This window comes from Muntiacus reevesi, chromosome 3 (assembly GCF_963930625.1).
Source record: "Muntiacus reevesi chromosome 3, mMunRee1.1, whole genome shotgun sequence".
NCBI classification, from domain to species: domain Eukaryota; kingdom Metazoa; phylum Chordata; class Mammalia; order Artiodactyla; family Cervidae; genus Muntiacus; species Muntiacus reevesi.
Genome location: NC_089251.1, coordinates 81,123,835 through 81,147,108, shown reverse-complemented (window position 1 = coordinate 81,147,108; position 23,274 = coordinate 81,123,835). Strand labels below are relative to the sequence as shown.

Sequence of the window (23,274 nt, the reverse complement as noted above, 5' to 3'; positions counted from 1 at the left end):
AGTGATTGTCAGTGTGTTTCACTGGAGCAGACTATATATAGCTATTTTCAATTTTCTGTTTTTAATCTGTCTTTTGAAATTGTTTTAGGCCTTGAGAAATTTTCTTATAGAGTAACTTCATTAAGCCTTAGTTCACAGACATTATGAGATTTATCTTGGTTACTTAGAAGCCATTTATGTTTACTTCTTGGTTCCTAACTTTCTTATGAATAAGCGAGATTATATTCAGAACAGTGAAATGATGATATTGTACATAAATTTGGTCAGGCACTTACAAGTAATAGGAAAGAATGGAAACTTTATTTCCCCCTTCAAAAAGTATCTTGCCAAACCTGTTATTTTTACAGCTAATGATTCATAGTTAAAATTCTCATGTCATTACTTTCAAAAAAGTTGTAAGTACATATATTTACTATAAGTGAATAAATCAGTCAAATTTCCTGCCCTTAAAATAAATAATGAATAACATTTTTCTTTGTCAAACAAAACAAAACAAAAACTTGTACGTTTGCCCAACTTCTTTATCTATTGTATTAGGATTTTATTCACGTTAATGTTAGTGCTCATTTACTTGGAACTAAGTGGACTAATCCTGAGTATATTTATTAAGGATTTATCTACTATTTTTATCCATTACACGTGCACTTCATCCCTGAATGCCTTTGTAGAAAACTATAAACCACCAGATAGATGTAGATAACAACTGCAAAAAATATTTAAATGTAAAGGAAATAATATGAATGCTTACAAATCTTGGAAGAGGCTTAGGGTTTCGTGGTTCTATTTCTAGGGATTTGTTGAAAAGATAATCCGTAAATTCTTTTTCCATGCTACTTCCCATTGGATTCAAGTTTTCAAAAAACCTCTAAAAAATAAAATATTATTAATGTTAAATAATTTAAATTCAGTTTAAAAGTCATGAAAATAACTTAAAACATTTTAACACAAGAAAATTGGAAATATTTAAAGTTTTATTTTCCTTTTTCTCTTCTATAAAATAAACCCGACTCTTATCAGGTGGTTATAAACTTAATCAGAAATATGTATCTTCAGAGAATTCAACTTACTTTGATATCTGACTCTACTCGTAAACAATAAGGCTGATTTTGGTACTGCTGGATCTCGCCTGTTATTTCTGCTACTTTCCTCCTTTTGCTAAAGTTTATAAGCTCTTTTCCATGCCGTTTTAGGACCTCAGGGTTGCCTTCTTCTGTTTTCAAGATATTAGTTAGATAAATTCCTGGAAGATATAATGAAATTACTTCAAGGATAAAAATGGAAACAGATAGTTTTTTTCTTTTTCAGTAATTATATTACAGTGTACCATTTCAATCATCATAACCGAAGAATTAAAGCACAAATTTCCACTCTATGAAAAACAACAGGCTAAGTAAATATCAGAGAAAGGGAGACCAAGTTTAAGAAAATTAATAGATTTACAGGAAGAATAATTAAGTTTCCATCTCCCAACCCTAATGTTATTTGACATATGTCATGATTTTGTTAATGGAACTTTAAGAATAACCCATCACTTGATGCATATTTTTGGCAAAAGAGGAAAATGTTAACTTCAGAGGATCATATTTTCTGCATAATTAGCTCTTGGAGCCCTCAAGAGGCTATTAGGATTTGTAATTCAGAGGTGGTACTGTTTGGATAGGCTTACTCATGAAAATGTGAAAGGATGTGCAATCCTATCAAGGACAGGACTGCATATAATTTATGTATATTCTGGTCTTCAGTACTTCTAGAATTATGGCAACCAAGTAAGGAGTTCCTGTTTCTGCCTCACTGCAGGCTGTGCAATGGATAAGGAGGAGAATGAATAGAAAAGCAGGCTTTTTAGTTCCTTTCTGTTCTAGCATAAAGGTTTTGGAGCCAGCTCTGCTGCTTTCTATTTTCGTGATCTTGTACAAGTTGCTTAACCTCTGTGTGCCTTGGTTTACTCAACTGGGTAATGAGGATAGCAGGGTTGCTGTGAGAAACATTATGAGTAAATTTATGTACAGACTTAGAATAGGGCCTGACAAAAGTAGATGCTGAATTATCTATGGTTGTGATTGTTGATGCTGTTGTTGCTATTCTTTCCCTATCCTCTTATGTCTGCCTTTCCTCTCAAGTACTGACTGTGATGCGTGGGGGGGAAAGTGTGTAAATATGAGTTCCTGCACTCAGTACTCATGTACTGAGTCTCTGCTCTATGCCAAGCACTGCTCTAGGTACTGCAGATACAAGGATGAACAAGATACACAGTTCCTCCCTCAGGAGCTCAGAGCTTTGAATGTGGGCTACTACAGTGCGATTTGGTAAGTGCTATATTGATTGGTACTGAAGCATAAGATGCTATGAGAGCACAAGCAAGGTGTGCCTAACTGCCCTGAGCTTCTGGGAGAGAAAAAGGCACCACGGATTAAAATATGTTTAAAGTGAGTCTCAAAAAATGAACAGAAGCTTAATAAGTAGAGTAAGATAACGGGGTGTTCTAAGCAAGGCAGCCATATGTTTGAAGACATTGGTCTGTAGTGAAGCTGGAAGGCATACTCAGAATTGGCTAGACTTCAGGGATTTGGTGTGTGGGGTGGAGGGAGAGGGGCAGGAAATGAGGACAGGTATAGGCAAGAGGTTAGTAGTTCTAATCCCTTCTCCGCAGCTATACGTTCTGCACCAGATGAGAAGAATGAACGGAGTAAAGATGAGTGGTTCTAAATGAGTTTGTGGTAGAGGAAGTTCATGGCTTGTGGGATTCTAGTTCCCCAACCAGGGGTAGAACCTAGGTCCTTTACTGTGAGGGCAGCAGAGTCCTAATCACTGGACCACCAGCGAATTCCTGAAGCAAAATTTTTAAATACTAGAATTTTTGGTTATCTTCTTCAAAAGATTAAATGACTCAAAACCAAAGTGAACAAGTTTGCAATAATGAAATATGATAGATACCAGTGCTTGTCTGGTTCTAGAAAGTATTCAGTTATTAAGTGTATTGGTTACTTGGTTATTTCTCAGCATGACCATATGTTCTAATAAGTCCAGGCTCTTATTCTTCATATCTCCTATCACTGACTCCTTTACTTGTAGTCAGTTATATTCTCCTCTACACTAAGTCACTCCTGTATTTTTGCCTGGAGAATCCCATGGACAGAGGAGCTTGGCGGGCTACAGTCCACGGGGTCACAAAGAGTTGGACACGACTGAAGTGAGTTAGCATGCACTACACTTAGTTGCAGTGATCCACTTAGCTCAATGTTCAGTCTGATAAACGTCCATGACAGTACACATGATTGATGACAGCCAAAATTAACTTTCCATATTCCATACTGATCACAAATTGATGGCCCAATTGTGAAGAGTTTGTGGGTCAGGAAGAGCGCCCCCCCTGTTTTTTAATTAAAGAGCTTAGATTTTATCCACTAAGTAATTAGGAGATGATAGCATCTTCACATTCTAGAACGATTTCTCTGGAGTTAAGAAGGAGTTAAGACTAGAAGCAGGAAGCTCAGCAGTCCTCGGTGAGATGATGAGGATCCACAGGGATAGAGTGGAGTGCATAAATATTTAAGAGGTAGAGTCCACAAGAACTGGTTAACTGGTTTGGGCAGAGTTTGGCATAGTGAGAACGAAGACTCTCAACTTTGTGCCTGAGGGTCTAACTGGGTGATGGTATAATGACTGACCTGGGGAACATGCGGATAAGAAGTTATGGGATATTGTAGGTGTTAAAAGTATACTTGAATTAAGTTGTGAAAATGCTTACAAGTAGCATTTTGAGAGAGTTCAGAATAAAATTTGGAAATTATTTTATGACAAATAAATTGCTAGTTAAAAGGAGAATAAATGATTAAAGACATGGTGTTCAAATTTTGTTGATCATAAACTATCAGTAAAAAATGTTTAAGCATGCATTTTTTTATATATGTGTATACATATATATGATAGAAAATGTACTGCACATATATATATGACCTGAATATTATAAACTCTTAAGGCCTAATTTTTTTTTTTAAAAAAGATCATTTTACATACCTGCTCTGAAGTCAGCTGTTGTAGGGAGAGGAAAAGCAGAGCATTATGACAAATAATGAAGAGGGGTGAGGTTTCTGGGAAAAAGTGGCTGCTCAGAGTTCCCACAGCACTTTGCTGATGCTCTGACTTACATGTTTCTACAATACAGTGGTATATTTACTACACAGCACTGTAACTTATTTTCCTGCTCTTTCAAGGGAGCTTATTGAGGATAAGACTATGTTTTACTTGTCCCTCTCTTCTCAACACCTAGTCCTGGTTCTGGCACATATAGGCATTCGACTGATGTTTCTGAATGAATAAAAGCAGCACATTATTTCAGAACAGAAATGAAAGCACTTGCAAACTAGAGCAGGATACAAGAGACATACAGTCAATTCTAAAATGGCAGGAAAGCAAGAGTGGAGATGAAGCAAACTGACCAGAAAGGGGGAGGACACGCAATTAAAGCTCTGTGAGAGGCAGGACCAGAGCCGAGGCTGTCGGCTTGGAGTTTTGCTTAGAGAGGTGAGACTTGGTTGAGGTGGGACTCTACCGCACATCTTGTTACCTGAGAGGAAATGTTAGTCTGCCCATGTATATGGCATTCTATCTGTGAGTAGAACCTTTTAGTGTCTGGAGAAAAATTGGGATATAGACCCGTAGCCTGGCATAACCTTGGAAGGAGAAACTGCCTGATTTTTATCATTCTGTAAATAGTGCAGTGCCAGCCCAAAAAAACTGAGTAACAATTCTGATAAGACGATAAAGAAAGTGTTGGGTAGATACTACCCTTGACCCTCTTAATAGAGGGGAAATATCTAGTCACAGGGACCACAGGATATCACGAGTAGCATGACTGTAAGTTCAGCAAGTGTACTGAACGACCATGTATATTTCATTTTTTTCCTAAGCAGCTGACATAGTTCCTGATACTTAGGTACTCAGGAAACATTTGGAGACGGGTTGAGTGAAATGAACAGCAGACGTAAGGTCCTTCTTAGGTTCCTTTGTATGAACTGGCACCAGTTACTACACTTAAAAGTAAATGCATAGACTTCATTGTTTTATCAGGAGAGAAAATAAATGAACTCAACAATTTTATCAAGAATTTATGGAGAAAAAATCCTCAGAAGACAGAATAAATTAATAATGATAAAAAGTCATAAATGACATAAAACTATAAAATCAGGGAGAATAATTGTTTCAGCTTTGTTTTGAAGAAAAACTCAGTATGTAAAACAAACAGTAAAAATAGAAATGGAAAAATATATTGCAGATAGAAGCAAATTCAAAAGTGTCATTTTAATAGAATGCTAGTACTTTAAAATACTTAAATGACACAACTGTGTAGCAAAAAAAACTGAAACAGAAAGAAAATTAAGAAAGAAATGAAAATGTTATTATAGAATTACATGATACAAAAGATTCTAGGCCCCGATGGTTTTTCTGTTGGAATATTTCAAAGTTTAAAGGCTAGATCATTTCATGACATCCTGGAATCAAATAATATGGAAAGCTACTAAACCTTTGTTACAAAGTAAATATAACCATAATAACAAAAGCTGATAAATATATATATAGGACAAGAAGAGAAACCACAGAGCAATCTCATTTACAAAGATGGATGCAAAAATCCTAAATGAAATGATAAGGCATAGAATTCATTTGTATATTTAACAGATTAATCCACCATGAACAAATAAGGCTTAATGTGAGTAAACAGAAAGTTTCAGTATTAGCAAACTTGTAATTTTAATTTGTTAAGCAAGAAAAATCATTTGCTCTCAGATAGCAAATTACTTAAAACAGTAAATGTATATTGCCAATAAAAAAGCAGTAGAAAACTATAAAGAGAAATTTTCTAAACACAGTAAACAGCACTGAATCATGCAAACAGCAAAATTATAACGTATCCCTGCTGAAATGGAGGTTAAAACAGAATTTCTTATTTTTATTATCATTTAACCTTTGTTTAGGAAGTTATGACTAATGCTATGAGGCTTAACACAGAAATAAATTCAAAGGAAGAGCCACTGTTATTATTCTAGATATGATTAAATATTTAGAAAATCCCCTGAAATGAGTAATTCCTGGAATTAAGGGAAATTGACTATTAAAAAATAAATACCATTCACAATTAAAAATACCTAAGGAAAAAACTAAATATCATATATGTACATCCTTTCCAAATTAATTGATAGATCATTCCAATTGTATTTTGGGGAATCACCCCCTCATTCCCAGGTTCATTTGAAAAAATAAAGAGACAAAATTGGCAAAAAAAATACTGAAGAACAAAGACAAGCCGGCCTTACCATATATGACAATATTTTAAATATAAAGCAGAATTTTGGGGTTTCTGTGGCCCTGCTACATTGGCTTCTGATCTCAATTCTTCCACCAGGGATGGAACCATGGGGCCCTGGCAGTGCAGCTCCACGTCCTAACCTCTGGATTGCCAAGGAATCCCCTAAAGCAGGATTCCTTATCCTTGGTACTACTGACCTTTCACACTGGATATTTCTTTGTTGTGGAGGGCTGTCCTGTGCACTGAAGAATGTTAGCAATATTCCTATCCTCTACTGACTATACTGAACAATAAAATGTCTCTAGACACTGCTAAATGTTCCTTGGAGGGCAAAAACCGCCCTGGCTGAGAATCATTGATTATAAAGTGCCAGTCATTAAGACTAGGGCACAAGGATAAGAAGTTAATGGGATGGACTTATAGATTATCATACTAAGTGAAGTAAGTCAGACAGAGAATGACAAGTATCATATGATATTCATATGTGGAACCTAATTTTAAAAAAGATACAAATGAACTTATTGACAAAACAGAAACAGACATATAGATATTGAAAACAAACTTAGAAATGCTGGAGGGAGGGATAAATCAGGAGCTTGGGATGAACAGTACACATTACTATATATGACAGATAAGCAACAAGGACCTACTGTATAGCACAGGGAACTCTACTTAATATTCTGTGAATACCTATATGAGAAAAGGATCTAAAAAAGAATGAATATATGTGCATGTATATAACGGATTCACTTTGTTGTATATCTGAAACTAACATGACACTGTAAATCAACTCTACTTCAATAAAATTAAAATAATATAAAAGGACGTTAATGGGAAATATTTTTTTCTTAAAGAAGGGGGTACAGTGTGTAAATGGGAATAAAGAAAACTTATTCAATAAGCCAGGGTCAACAGATAAAGAATTGGTGGAGAAATAAATTTGAGTATTTCATGATATCTAAAAGAGATTTCAACTTGATTAAACAGTTAAATATAATTTTATAGGTCAAGTCATAAAGCTAGGAGAAAGTATGACTGAATATTAAATTTCTAAACTGGAAGAACTTCCTAGGGTAAGAAACAATAGAAATCATAATGGGGAAAATGAACAGATTACAGAATTTTTAAAAAACTGTATTTCAAAGAATAAAAACTAAAAAAAAAAAAATAAAAAATAAAAAAATAAAAGAAAAATAAAAAAAAAAAGAAAAAAAGAAAAAAAAAAGAATAAAAACTAAAAGGCAGATTGGTAAAAATATCTAGCTCAATAAATATCCAGCTAGATATAAATTATCTAGCTAAATTGGCTTTACAGCTCAAGAAAATATTCTCAAATGCATAAAATAAGCATAAATATGAAGATATTCATTATAACATTATTTAGGAAAGCAAAAAAGATAGACACAACACACACGTCAGGTCATAGGGTAATGGTTAAATAAAGTGTCATAACAACTTTAAAGGACTTCATGTAGCCATGAGAAATGTTAATTATGAAGACTAATAAAACACCATACATTTGGGACATGCTAAGTGAAAAAAGTAAACAATGTGTACATGTAACACAGTTACAACTATATACAATATGTATAAGACAAAGATTAAAAGTAAATACAAAAATGGTTATTAGAAAGCCTGAACAAAGATGTTAACTGAAAAAATATCAGGGCATAACAATGTTACATGCAATATAACTTAAAACTATATAGAAAATATACAAATAGAGATGAGGGAAAGCCTAGAAGAAAATATACCACATACTGAAAAGATTAAACAGCACATATGTAATTGAGGTCATAATTTTTGTAAGTATTTAGAGGAAGAATCACCAGAGCATACATACCAGCAGAGAAAAGAAACCAGTGTGAAAGAGATACTGAAGATATAAAATACAGGAAATAAATGATGGAATAAGACAGAGAAACCTATCAGAAGGGAGAAGATTCAGATGGTTGGTAGGTTTCAGTCTTTACAGAAAGAAAAGGCACTACTTTCCTCTTGTGCAGAAGAGAGGGAAAAAGAGTAGGTAAAATTTTGATGTGTAGAACATGTGGGCCCTAAGTCACATGATTTTTAGCCATGTGAAACAAACTGTATATAAGAAGCATGGTTATAAATATGGGTAAATATGGCCATGCCTCTTCTGCAGAGTATCTGGTTTACTATAAGTCAATTAAAAAGACCTCTATGAAAAAAAAAAAAAAAAAAAAAAAAAAAAGACCTCTATGAATATTAAAACAAAAGTAAGCATTATACAATACTGAATGGCTACCCATTATGGAAATAAAAAGTAGAATGTACATATTGGGCTTGATCTTAAAGTCCTCACAGAGAAAAATTCTAAGGGAATTCAGGTGCTAAATATTTGTTAAGTATTTTCAGCTGGTATATTAGACATGTGTATACTCAGTCACTTAATGAAAAATTGTCTTAGAAACATGATAAAAATTTAAGAAGAAATGCTCACCAAAGAAAGGCACACATGGTGGATTAATAGACCTGAGTTTAGCCAAATATTTCTTATAGTGATCTTCACTTAGTTCATGAGCTTCTTCTAAAATTTTCTTTTGGCGACTTGGTATTTGCTACAAGAAAAAAAATATTTAGAGAATGTAAGTTTAGAAAAGGAATCACAGATTTTGCCCCAAAATGCCAGGCTTACAGCAAAGAAGCCCACACACAACAGTATCAGTTTGGCTCTAAGAATGGTAACACTGCTTCAAAGAGACTATCTTCATAGACTCTAGTACAATCTTAAAGAAAAAGCGTGTGTATGTGAGAGAAATCTAGTTTTATCTTGCCATTCCTCAATTATCTGAGCATTTTATTATACATTATATTACAAATCAGATGCTGAAATCTTTTTCTTCTAACTTAGGCTAGGACCTGTGAATGTTTATTTTAATGAGGTTGCCTAATTTAAAAAAGAGCACACCAATTCAATAAAAAATTTAGATAATTACATCATTTTGGCTGTTATTGAAAAGATAGATGTGTCTCTCAAAAATTAAAGATCATTATTGTTAAAATCCTGATCCTTAGAATGGGGAGTGGAAGTTTATTTAAAAAAACACCTATGCATACCTACCTCGAATGTGTGGTCTAGTCTGTAAACAGGGGAGGAGTTCATAGCACTGACAACCTCAAGAACACCGTTGAAGTTGTTGAGCTCTTGGAACACTTGTAGAATCTCAATTATTCGACTCACCACGGCTACTCTTTCTTCTAAGTTTTCAGTTTCTACAATACATCTGGGAATCAAAGACAAAAAGTGAATTAAAATATTTGTAGTTTTCCCAACAAAGGTATGATTTAAAGAATTTACCAAATAAAATGGAGTGGACGGCAGCTATAGTGTAACAATAGAGAGTATGTATTCAGGGTGGCAGGTAAATAGTAGGTGAATAGAAGAGAAGGAAATGCTTTCAGTCAGGCATGCTGCTCTTCTCGTTTTCCAAACTGAATCAGTCAATCGTTTTTCCTACTATATCTGGTGTGTTCTCCAGCACTGGAATTCTCCCAAGTGGTTCAGCAGGTAAAGAATCTGCCTCCCAATGCAGGAGATGTGGGCGACCTGGGTTCGATCCCTGAATGGGGAAAATCCCCTGGAGTAGGAAATGGCAACTCACGACAGTATTCTTGCTAGGAAAATCCCATGGACAGAGGAGCCTGGTGGGCTACAGTCCATGGGGTCACAAAGAGTCAGACAGGAGTGAGTATGAGCAAAATCAATCTATCATTTTGTTGAATGGATGCTGGTCTTCAGGATGTGGGTGTGTTCTAGGGAAATTTATTCTCAAATTTTGTAATTCTCTGACTCTTATTCTTCATCTAATTGTAAGAGTTTAGTGATTAATGCTCAATTTCTTTGATATGTAGGAATAATTAGCTACATTTCTAAGAACAGCTCTTGAGATAAGCACTATAATGTTAAAAAGTGACTTTTACAATTAAGCACAAAATTTTAAAAATCAGAAAGAATAAAGAAATCAGTTTTGAATACAAAAGCTCTTTATATTTAAATACCAAGAATCCTTGGAAAGTATATATATCCAAGTAAAAAGAAGTTATGCTCAAAAAAAGAATTCCTCAGTGAGCATTTATTCTCTATTTCTAATATTTGACAGAATTTTTCATCTACTACTCACTTATCAGTAAAGAAAGTATTTTAAACTTGGTTTTCAATGGCTGTTCTGTCCTGTCTGACTTTTTGCAACCCCATAGACTACAGCCCGCTGGGCTCCTCTGTCCATGGAGTTCTCCAGGCAAGAATACTGGAGTGAGTAGCCATTCCCTTCTCCAGAGGTTTCCAATAATGTAATATTAAACAAATCAATCTAAGAAAAAATAAAATACACATATGGAAAAAATAAATATAAATCAATATTAAATATTAACAAAAAAATGTAAAGTTGCAAGTTATACTATTCTCTGATGAGGCTGATCTAACACTATGAAAAAAAAAACTGCAAAATTATCAAAATAAACATGTCTTATTATCAAATTAAACATGTTTATGCATTAAAACATTAGCTAGATGTCTATAAATATATCATCTATTGGCTAACTAGTTTTCTGGACATTTTAAAAGGTGTGATACAAGTATATTTACATCTCTTAAAAAACTATTTTAGTTGATATTAACTAGGTATACAAAATGAGATCACCTGTGGAGTTTTTGTAAAAACCAGGTAAGTCTGGGGTGATTTATTGAGAAGTGATTTCAATTCTAATGCACATCTATGGCCAAACCACTGTGGCAAGTGAACAAGAACCTCTTCCATCGAAAAGGCAGAAACTGGAACCCTTATACAATAACGAGAATGCAAAATGATGTAGTTGCTAAGAAAACAGTATGGAGGTTCCTCAACAACAACAACAACAACTCAAAAATAGAACTTTCCTTTGATCAGCAATCCTGCTTCTAGGTATTTATCCAAAAATATTGCAATCAATATTTCAAAGAGATATTAGCACTCCCATGTTCATTCCAACACTGTCCACAATAGCCAAACACAGAAACAACCTGAATGTCCATCTACAGATGAAAGGACAAAGAAAATAAGAAATACACGTACAATAGGATATTATTCAGTCTTAGAAAAGAAGGAAATCCCAAAATGAACGCTGAGGACATTATGCTATGTGAAATAAACAAGTGGTAGGACAACTATTGCATGATTCTATGTACATGAGGTATCTAAAACAGTAAAAAGAAACAAAGAACTTATAGAAGCAAAGAATAAAATGATGGTTCCCAGGGGCAGGTAGGCAGGAAAATGGGGAGTTGCTTATCAATGTATAAATTTTCATGCTGATTGGCACTTATTTATACAATATAAATAAGTTCTAGAGATCTGCTGTACATTATGCCTATAGATAACAATATTGTATTTATACATTGAAAAAATCTTACCACAATTAAAAAAACAAGAGAAAGGAAAAAGAAAAGGAAATGGCTGCCTTCTCAGTAATCTATTAAAAATAGGACAGATGGAAATTGTCTGTAGGTCTTATGAGTTCTGTTTCCTCTTTACAGACATAACTTTTAATTATTATTATGGAAAAGAGCCTTTGCAATTGAAGTATAGTTACTTGATTGATAAAGAAGAAATCAGGAAGCAACACTGAGAGGGCAAACTCTAAAGTTCTACTTTTTAGAGGCTAAGAAGTAATAATATAAATAAAAGGAAGTCCTAACTTTCAAAGGATTTCTCTTTAGGAATTGCTTTCTGGTCTTTATCCACACTATAGCTCCAGTCATTCCCTTATGTCACTGGTCTCTTGTTCTGATAATGCCAATATGATCTGTGCAAACTTCACATCACCCTTATAAAACATGGGTCAAGATCATAAAAAATATGGCCAATACATAAAACTCTTATTTCCAGTTCCAATTAAAAAACTGTATTGAGATCTGGACTTCTGACATGACAACAAGTTATGCTTCCTTACTCCTCAGGGACACTGGTTAAAATTATGTAAGTTCTAGCAGTCTCTAGAAATGGCCCTAAGAGTAAACAGCAAGTAAAGAAACATCTATTCAGGAAATTTACAATTCAGTAAGAGAGGCAAGAGTCTGCTTCCTCAGAGAATATTGAAGAGGTGGGGGGTGGAGGGCACAGGGCTCCCTATCTCCTTTGACATCTAAAATGTCAAGATTCACTGGGGAAGAAAAAACAGGGAATGGTAAACTGCCTGTAAGACAGACCTGATATGTCAGATTTAACAACAACAGCAACAACAAAGATTTCAAAGTAGATATTCTGAATTTATTCATAGAACTAAAGGGAAGTATGATTTAAAAAGTAAAGGGGGGAGCTGATGACAGTGTGCATCATCAATAGGAGTGTCCTAAAAAACACAGGAATTGTAGAAGAAACCAAACAGAAACTTTGGATTTGAAAAATATGATAATTAACTACAATAATTAAAATAAAAATGTTACTAGAGGGACTCAATAGTCAGTTTGAACTGGCAGAAAAAATAAATAGTTAAACTTATAGGGGTATTGTTTTTCAAAAATGAAGACAGAGTAAAGATTTTCCCATATAAACAAAAACTAAGAGAACTGTTGCTAACAGACCCACCATATAAGAAGTGCTAACGTAAGTTCTTCAAGCTAAAGGCAAGTAACCCCAGATAGCAATGTGAATCCACACAAAGAACACTGGTAAAGGTAATTATTTAATTATAAGAAACAATATAAATGCCTGTTTTTTCCTCATTGTTTTTTTAAACTGATTTTAAAAAACAACTGGATAAAATAATATGCATGTAATGTATTGTTGGGTCTATAACACATAGAAATGTTAATGTATGTGAAATACATTTCCAATAAGAGAGCAAAGCTGTGAAGGGCTAAGAAAATAATACCAAGTGGTAGTAAAACAACAATTATAACAATGCACTGTTAGATCTACAGTTACAGTTATCTATAATTACAGATCGTTAACTATATGTAATGCATGTTACAATACCACAAAAGGGGAGGAGTGAATAGAGCTATAGAGGAGTAACATTTTTATATATCAGGTATAATCTGAAACTAATTCTGTTACAATGCATGTGGCAAACCTAAAACGCAATCATTAAAAAAAAAAACACAAAATGCTGTTTTAGAAAAACATTCACTAATTGTCAAAGAAAGGCAGAACAGAGGAACAACAACAACAAACACAGGAGACATGGAAATAGAACTGCAGTGAAATTTATCATGTAACTGACTGTCGTGAAAATTAAGAAGATCAATAACACTTACTTCTCAAACCACAGAGTGAGATTAGTGGTATGCCGGATCATTTTCAGAAGATTAGGAGAATTAATTTCTTTGTCTTCTTTTGTCCACACACTTCCAACTAATTCTGATGGCTGTACAGCTCTAAAATCATCAAGACATAATTCTACGTGATATTTTTCCCTCTAGTATATTGTTTTATCAAGTAAATGAGATAAAAGGTTTATGAAAACAAGGTAAAACAAAAGCATTATAATTTTGCATTCTGTCTATTGATTTAAAAAAATTTTGTGTGCATGTACCTGTGTTCTCTTTTTATTGCTTTAGAGCAGTATTTTGCTTTGGGCATGGATGGGATTTCTTCACAGTGTCTTTCCCAGCGCTTATAAATATTATCTAACAAATGAGGGAAAGAAAGTAGTTTGGGATAATTCTTTTAAATAATGATATAATAACTAAGGGTATAGTAATTGCTGCAATTCATAAATCTTTTTTTCCCCCACCTCTTCAAGGAAGGGGAAAAACTCTCTTAGGAAGAGTCCTGGGAAAGAAAAACAAAAGGTTCTAACACTGATTTTGGGAAGAGTGATGATCTTTGGTGGGAACGCTATACATTTAGTTTCCTTTTCCATTTAGTTAAACAAATAAACAGCTTGAAATCTAAAAAGTCTAAATTTAAAACTAGAAACAGGCATGTTTTTTGAGATTAGTAGCTATATCAATATATGAAAACTTTTTAAAAAGGTTAAATGGCCATGCTGTATGTTCATGACAATGGTGCTATCTAACTCACTGAGCCCTTACTCTGTGCGGGGCAGTGTGCTAAATGCTATAAATATATGGGCTATTTTAAACCTTGCACAACAGCTCCAGGAGTAGGTACCATCATTAACTCCATTTACTCTGGAGGAAACTAAGTAGCAGAGGAGTAAGTCACAGAAGAAGATTAAAGTTGCCCGGGTTACGAAGTTAGCAAATGAATTTAGCAGATTCACTACCTAGGGGTGCCTGCATAAAGAGAGAAGCTGTAAACCCAGACAGGGCAAAGGGGATCGAGGAGTAAACAAAGAGGTGTCTTCTCTGCAGAAGACACTTGGTGTACGATCTCATTTATGTCTTATAACAATCCTACATGCCAGAAATCAGATTTCATTTTGAAAGTTTACTCATTTGAAATGATTTTTCAGCTTGAACATCAAATTACATACCGATATAGATCTGATTCAAGTAAAGTAAGTTGTCGAGCAATTTCTATTGGATGTAAGGTGAGCAGGTCAAAAGTCTCGATGTGCCCAGGTCTGCTTATATGCCACTCAACTGTGGGAGGTGAACTCTGAAATGTAATATTATGACCTGGTCCATTGTCTCTTGCAATTTTTTTCCTTTGGATTATTTTAGTGATGGATTCAACCCATTTTTTCATTGCTTTACCTGAAATAACATTATATGAAAAGTAACGTTTAAATATTTTACTCAATATTTAAAAAAATAGTTTAAAATCATATAAATGATACCTGAATATATCTTTGTTATAAAAAGTTCAAACAACCAAAATTTAAAAATGAAGTTCCCCTTTACCATTTCCCTGTTTCCTATCCCAGTCTCATTTTTCTTCATTTGGCTAACCATTTGTTAATAGTTTGGTATGTATTTTTCCACATCCTTTTTAAATAAAATGAGAAAGTAATTTATTTGCAGAAAATTTTCACTTCTATTGTTCTAGACTTCAGTTCAAAATATTATTTTATAATCCTCTCCAAAAAAGATATCTTACACAAATAAGATTTATAATGACAGCTCATACAACATCAGCTGTTAATCTAACAAACTACATTTTATAAACCAAATAGTGCCAGAGGACTGATTCCTTCCTTTTGTGTTTTTTCACGTGGCTTTGTTTTGCAGTAGGCATGAAAGTGCTGTTATTTAATCCTTTATTTTTTGATTCTCATTTAAAGTGTACAGTGGAAATAGAAACAAGTTTGTTAAGGACATCTTTAGAACTAAAAGGGGAACTGGAGATCATCAATCCTAGCTCGTCGTGTTACTGAAGTCTAAAGAATCAAAATTATTTCACCCAGTCATTTATCTAACAAGTGGCAGTGTTCAGAAGAGAACTCTTATTTCTCAGGTCTTAGTTCAATATACTCTGCTGACTCTCTGATATGTTATACACTATTTACCTGTTTCTCAGTCAACCTCCATTGTGGTGTTACTAAAACAGTTCCTAATTGTCCTCTGGTATACATACTTTCAGATGTGTACAAACAGCATAAATTGAGACTCCTTCTATCCAATTCCAAAATAATCAGTAAGTTGATTTACTAAACGAAAATTCACTAGATCAACAGGATCATTATTAAACAATCTGTAGGTCAAAAACGTTTGATGAAAAAATTTTACTTTTCCAGTTGGTTATGCTGGCATTATTATAAATACCTCTAAACTACAGTGAGTAGTGATGTTAGTTGATGATTACCATACTTTTGTTACATATAAAACTAAGGCACTTAAAAAAAAGAAACATACCTCTTACGGTTCCAATAAATTCCTCCATTCGCTGCAAAAGATCTGCATCTCTTTCAAAATCATAGAAGTGGTGCTCTACCCAGTGCCGACATACATTTAACACTCTATGGTATTAACACAGAAGAAGAATTAATTATATGGGAACTCAAACGTAAACATTTATCACAATGAGAGGTATAAATGAAAACACAGGAACTCAACAAATTAAATACAGATGACCCTTCAATAACAGGGTTTGAACTGCGTGGCTGCATTTATAGTTTTTTTTTCTCCCACGAAATCGATACCACAGTACTACACTCTAGGCAGGTGGTTCAGTCTGTGGATGTCCAAGGATTTAGAGGGCTGACTGTAAGACTGGATTTTCTACTCTGCCGAGGGTCAGTGTCCCTAACCCCCAGGGTGTTCCAGAGTCAACTTTAATCTTGTAAGTGGCTTACCACCTTCAAAATTCTATTTTAATCAACACTTATACAGTAATTTCTGATAATTTCTCTTTACTCATTTTACATGTTACTTCCTCCTTGCTTGGGAAAGATCTTATTTAACTCTGAAACAAAAGTTCAACAAAGACTTATTTACTTATTAATGCTTACCGCAACTGCACAGGCTGTATATATTCTTTTCTAAATCTTTTTAGTTCTGCACTCAAGGGTTGATCTCCATTCTCTATAGCGATGCGATCAGCTTCTGTTGGCTCAGGCTCTGGAATTTCAAACCTAACATAAAACAGAACAAACTAATGAAAAGATCAATTATATCAAATTATGCAAACAGAAAACTACAAATCTTTTCACAGCACAATTAAGAGAGCACTGTAAAAATTACTAAGGATATACACAAACAGTGAAAACAAGTGAGGTATCTATAATGTAAAGACTAATTTTTAAAAAAGAAATGAATACTTGCCAGGATAAATAAAACTAACTAGAAATGTAATAAAGAATAAAGAATATATGCAATGCCTAAAAAATAGGTATGATTATAAAGTTAAGGGAATGATATTAATTTTGGGCTTGTGTAATTACTCTAAATAAGCCAACATAAACTTTTTTAATGGTAAATTTTGAAAAGTTGAGTGCTCTTTGGTTAGAAACATTTTTCTTGATTATAGTACTTGTTCACTCCATTCTCCTCAACATGTAGTATATTTAAAAAATTCTATTTAGAACATTTAAATCATTAAAAATTCAATTCCCAGAGCCTAAATTCTACATTTTTATAGTTCTTTAACATGGTTAATTCTATAAATTTGAAATTTCACACACTGAGTTTCCATGTAAAAAATATGCCTATTTTTATATTTAAATAATCAAAGCTAACATAGCAATATAAAACAAATGTTCTTCCAAGATATTTTCTTCTTAAAGTATTCTTGAACTAGAATGTAAAGCTCATTCAAAATATTTCTATATCTTAGCTCAATCTCATTAAAAAAAAGAACAAAGAAACTTAAACATTTTAAAATGACAGACCTTTCTATTATAAGACTCAGTAGTTCTTGAGGTTTACAAAAGGATCTATATGTTGTAAGAAATGTCCGGACAAAATTGGGATCTATGAAGAAAAAGGAAAAATATCTTATTAAAATATTGTATGAAGAATGATTAAAATTATTATTTACATTTCCAAAAGAGTAAATAGTCAACTTTTAAAGTCCCAAAGTGTTCTGACCACACAGTGTGCTTTGGACTTTGTAATCAATTGCTAGCTTTAGTTTTTTACTAAATTAGTGGCAAAATCATTGACACTAAAATTTTACATCAACTTGTTTCTTGACCTCTGCACACTCTGACTAGCTGATATTAAGCTCATTATTGACCGCAGGAATGCAAAGGGGAGAAAGGCAGAGCACAGAAGCAAGTCTCTACATGCTGCCTGGATCTCAGTGCATCATCAGGTGGTTTCTCTCTCTCAGAAACACAAAGGCCACCTAATAACCCATTACTTTTTCCTGCCATCCAGACTAATTTATCTAGGATTAGTTATCTAGATTCCTTTAAATCATGTCAACAGAGCATTCAACTGGAGATTAGATCTTGTAATGTTGTTGATTAAGTTAAATAGTTTCTAAATTGTTTTATTTGCTAGAGGTCTTAATTAAAACTGCTAAAAGATGCTTACAAATAAACACCTGTAAGTTATTAAAACTATTACATGTATGAGAACATGTTGATTTGGCTCTATTTACAACTTTTAATTGCTTGCACTGCAAGTAGACACGATGCGGGGGTTTTCCTGGTGGCTAAACGTTGGACAAGACTGAGCGAGCATATACACAGACTCAATTAGAATTTCACCGTAAGACCATGAATCTTCAACTGCTTCCACGAAAAGGGCCTACTTTTCATTCATACTTCCATGAGAGGACCTACTTTTCATTCTTCATAAAGAGGAAGCTGGCTGAGTGTGATCACCTCTCCAGACCTGCCTATTCCAGTCTCTGACAGTATTCTCCCAACCTGTGGAAAAAGGCTGCTGTCACCAGCACAGGTGCTGTCACCAGGCCTGGTGGCTGGGGGACAACTTCCCATAATGGGGGAAAAAAACCACTCACCAGTCACTGTAACTCACATTTCATCAAGGTCCACATTTAGCTGTTAAGAGTCTTTAAAAAGGAGGAGGGGAGAATTCATTAACTTGCGTTTTTTATTGGGAGTATCCTTTTCCTATTTCACATCACTATGGAATGGTAAGCTCTAATTTAATGATAAATTTATTGAGAGTAGCAACTAAATTTATTTTTGTCAGGCTACATACTATGGATTCTTTATAAGAAATACTATGTATTTTATTAGCATAGGATGTAGCAAGAATCAGAATTTATTTGCGTGGAAAACCTCTATTTAGTCTGATTTTTGTCTGATTAAGAATCACCCTAAATTTAGCCTGAAAGTAAAATAACTATATTAATTTCCCACCTGCCAAAATAAAATTCAGGGATTTATAATAAAAATCTACTTCCAATATACTGGTATATGTGGTCGTCAAGACAATGAACTGATTTAAATATCAGACAACCTTGAATTTAAGATTATAATACTTTAAGTTAAAGAAAAATTTACACAATAAAATATATTCGTTTTAAATCCTCTCTTCTCCTTTAGCTTCATACCTTCTGAGGCTAGAGTGGGTTACTGATAAAAGTAATTTAAACAGATACAATCCTTTAGTAATTTCCTCTCTGTTGGTATTTTATTGTCTGTCTTCAGTTACAGAGTTCCTCAAACGTTAAAGACTAATGTCTCAACCAGAAGAAAAGATTTTAAAACAGAAGGCTGTACAAGATTTTAAAACAGAGATTTATATCGGTTTCATCACAATCCTCCCTTCCAAGAATCTTCTTCCTGTTCTGCAAATCTATATGTAAGGTGAGGCTACTCAAAACATCATGTATTTAGGAAGCAAAAGTAGTGGCCACTGTAGAGATACTGAGCCAGACCTTAGTACAGAGTGCTCCAAATATCCCTGAGCTGTCAAAATTAAGGGCGAGCGCTCCCTTTTTTAAAACAAAAGTTTAGTCTAAAAGTCTAAAATCAATATCCAGGTCCATTTCTTCTCAAATTCCACCTAAGTCAGGCTAAAAATTTGTGGGATATCAAAGCTACTTTTAAGTTGAAAAACAATAAAAGCAAGCTCTAAGTAAATTAAAGTATGTTTTAGAAAGTTGGTTATTTTTTAAAGGCAAACTATTTTAAAACAGCCTTTTCAGCTTATACCAAAGCTTCTGGCCATTTCAGTACTTTACTAACTAATGAAAATGCTGGGAAAGTCACGGTGTGTCCCACTGCCACATCAGTCAAAAGGGATCACATCAGTTCCTGATGTCTGTTACGTAATGAATTCAAAGAGCATTCACATCATTCATTCCATGTCATTTCTGTGAAGTGAGCAGGGTTGCTGAGGTTTGTCCCTTTCTACATAGGAGAGAGGTAACTGAGAGTTATCTAAAGTCACACAGTGGAGTGACAGAAATGGAATTGGAATCTGGATGGTGTGTTTTCTGATGTATTGCTTTTTTCTACCACATCACATAACCTCCTTGGATTAAAGGATTTTGTTAAGGTTTCCAAAGCTGTGAGATCTAACTATAAAGAATGAATCCACGAGTTATATAGTCACTATAGAAATTTACATAAATTATTAATTCAGAATAAAGCTGTAAACTGCTAATCTTGGTTAAAGGCACTGAAGTCATTGAAAAATTAGCAGTCTAATTGTGATTCTGTAATTCTTGTTAAGCCTTCTTCCAGATTTTAGGAAGGAGCAGCTGTACCTTCCTGTACACTGTACTCAGAAGAGGAGTTTTTCGAGCTGGCGGTGAAATAAACACTCCCACAAGCATCACTGTTGTATTAACTTCTGAAGTGACTCAAGTTTAAGTTGTTTTTAGCCTGATTAGAAATTAGAGCAGACTTGCCAAAAGAAAAAACCAGCAGAAGCTAAAAATAAACCAAGAAAATCTGGCCAAAGTTTAAGTACTTTCAAAAAACATCTTAAAGGCCACATATATTCCCAGGCTTGAATTAATTCCGGCTCTGTTTTTAGTAGAAAGCCATAGAAAACTGCTAATGAATGAAAAACTTAAATTAAAGAAGGACATAACATCTCTACTTGAAATTTTAACACAAAATATCACATTCCAGATGCTGTTTTTATTTCTATTGATTTCCCTATTTCAGGGATAGTAACACATATAATGCTACACTAACCACTGGAGACCTTTATCTTACTGATGATAGGAAAGCCCAAGATAACTAGATACTTAAAAAACACCCATCAATAAGGACAGGTTATGTAATTTTGTAGAAAAACAAAGTACCTACTTCACATTTATCAGACAATGATAGAAGTTAAGTTTTACACTGCCTCTGATGGTTGTAGAGCAACAGTTATCTCCCTATATTACAAAGTGATGTTTCAGAGACAGATGGAAGGCAAATGCATTAAAAATACAAAAGCCATGCTATGCTGATTTGGTTTTAACACATAGGCACAAATATTTGTGGAGAAAATGAAAATTAACTATTTTGATATTCTCCTCTTTTTGTTTCTTGCTAGTGGATGTAATTCCACAAACTTCTTTCTCAAACAATATGAGCAATGGTAGAAATGTCCTCTGTGGTTTTTCTTCATTTTAGGCAACACTCTTTTCTCCTTGATTCTCAAAGCCCTGTACTAAGATTTCTATCCTGCTCTGCTTCCCTTCCCTCTGTCTACCCAATCTCTCTGTATGTACAAATTATCTTCCAAGTTTACCATCATGTCCCTTGTCTAGGTTCAGGTTATTTCAAATAAGACATTTCCTATTTTCTGCTGGTCTTTAGCTGCCTGTCTGCCTCACTCTAAAGCTATTCTTTCATAATATTTTATTGTACATTTCTTGAACATCTTAGGAAATCAGAATGTAATTACTATAATGTTCAGAATACAGCATATTACATTTGAGGTGAAAAACTTAATCCTTTTTTTCAACACATTTTTATTGGCAAGGTCAATACATTTTTATTGGCAAGGTCAATACATTTATGAAATATTTGTTACATAGAGTTATTTATGTAAACACCCCTCCCCCAACCACCATAGTGAAACACTGTTAATCAGGATGTCTGTTCATGTGACAATTCTCCCTTTAATACAGCCATTTAAAATGCCACAAGAAACAATAAGCTCCTCAACAAGGATTTATAAACAATCACTCTTGAATTCCTTAAAAAAGGAAACAGACGCTATGCTGACGCACAAACACTTAAAAAAAAAATCAGAGTTTAAAAATAGTACAGCACTGCCCTATAGATCAAAAATTGTTCAAAAGTTTTTTTTTAAGAGCTAAAACACCCTAATGGAGCTTATATAGAACACAAACTTCAAAGAAATCTAAAGCAATTTTTTTTTTTTAACAAATTTTCTATATGTGGGCCTAAGATAGCAGTATTTTAAAGAAAAATATGAATTGGCTTAAGTTTTTTAATACCATTTTCTTTAAAACCGAAGTACACCATGCATGGGAAACACCTTTTTCCCACACTTTAAAATGAAAAGTTCTTGCTTTTACATGTCAGATCTAATAGAGACCCCCTCCCTCAAAGTCATCTCATTTCTCTAAAAAGACTATCAAAACCAGACACACCATCTCCAAACATTTCTTTACATTTCTTTACACATGTTGTTTCAAAGTCTCAATAATGAATTTATACTAAATTATTTCCTGTAACTCTGGAATAGAACTGAAATTCCTACTTTCATCTCCTCCTTTTTAATGCATATTGCTTTGTGTTTTCTCACTGTGAATAAAGGTCTCTTCATATCCTTGCCAGGTCCAGAATGATACATCTAACAACACAATTTACCCCCACACCAATTCTGAAGTTCTGATGTAGTTAGCAAATTACTGTTACGCCCAGAAACACTGGATCTGCAGCACCATATATTAGATTCTACATAACACTCTGTTGTAATCTTTTGAGCAACAATTAAGCACTTTCCAATTCACCTAAATTTACACAGCAGGTAACACCAATAGATTGGATTTTGTTAAAAACTAAAATTATAATGACCAACATCTAACTATAAACTAAAATCTATGCATTAAAATAGAAGTTATCCATAGTTAGAATTTATTACCTATCTCAATGAGAAAAAACAGTACTCTATCTTCATAGTAGACCTGTGTTTGCCCAGAAATGAAGAACCATTTATATTCCTGGCAATTCAAACCAAGCAAGTAATTCTATTTTTGCTGTTCAATATACATAATAAAAATATTATAATCTAAAAATGAAAAAAAAATTCACTTTGTATGAGTCAGTGTAACATGACAGAAAATAAAAGAAACCTGATTTCTCACACTCTTTCCTGCAATTAACTGATATGATTTCTGGCAAATCACATAACCTTCAAGGCCTTGGGTTTGGGTCTATAAAGTGAACGACTGATCATTTGAGATCTATAGCTGTTTTATAAATTACTGTAAAACACCTGAGTGATCAAGATGACTGAAGCCACAGTGAAGTCTGAATTAAGAAAGGTTAAACAAGTTTTCTGTTTTTTGATGACAATGTCTGACCAACCTATAATTTAAAAAATTCTGTAAGTAGTGCTTATTAGCTACTGGATTTTTCTCATGTATTACAGCCAATGTCTTTTATTACAATTCTATACAACATAATAAAAATATGCAATCTAACTTTTAGCTTTTGTT

At 33.7% G+C, this 23,274-nt stretch overlaps 1 protein-coding gene across 5 annotated transcripts in view; it reads right to left on the bottom strand.

Annotated features, from left to right (window-relative positions):
* Nucleotides 1-23,274, bottom strand: part of SOS1 (SOS Ras/Rac guanine nucleotide exchange factor 1) — a 125,189-nt gene that overhangs the window by 12,544 nt on the left and 89,371 nt on the right. For all 5 annotated transcript variants that reach the window (XM_065929397.1, XM_065929398.1, XM_065929402.1 and 2 more), the window contains 9 exons: nucleotides 17,549-17,630; nucleotides 16,670-16,792; nucleotides 16,074-16,177; nucleotides 14,753-14,975; nucleotides 13,569-13,688; nucleotides 9,396-9,558; nucleotides 8,775-8,892; nucleotides 1,068-1,240; nucleotides 749-865 (listed from right to left, as the gene is read on the bottom strand). In XM_065929397.1, coding sequence (XP_065785469.1) covers nucleotides 749-865; nucleotides 1,068-1,240; nucleotides 8,775-8,892; nucleotides 9,396-9,558; nucleotides 13,569-13,688; nucleotides 14,753-14,975; nucleotides 16,074-16,177; nucleotides 16,670-16,792; nucleotides 17,549-17,630 — 1,223 coding nt within the window. The remainder of the gene's footprint in view (nucleotides 1-748; nucleotides 866-1,067; nucleotides 1,241-8,774; nucleotides 8,893-9,395; nucleotides 9,559-13,568; nucleotides 13,689-14,752; nucleotides 14,976-16,073; nucleotides 16,178-16,669; nucleotides 16,793-17,548; nucleotides 17,631-23,274) is intronic.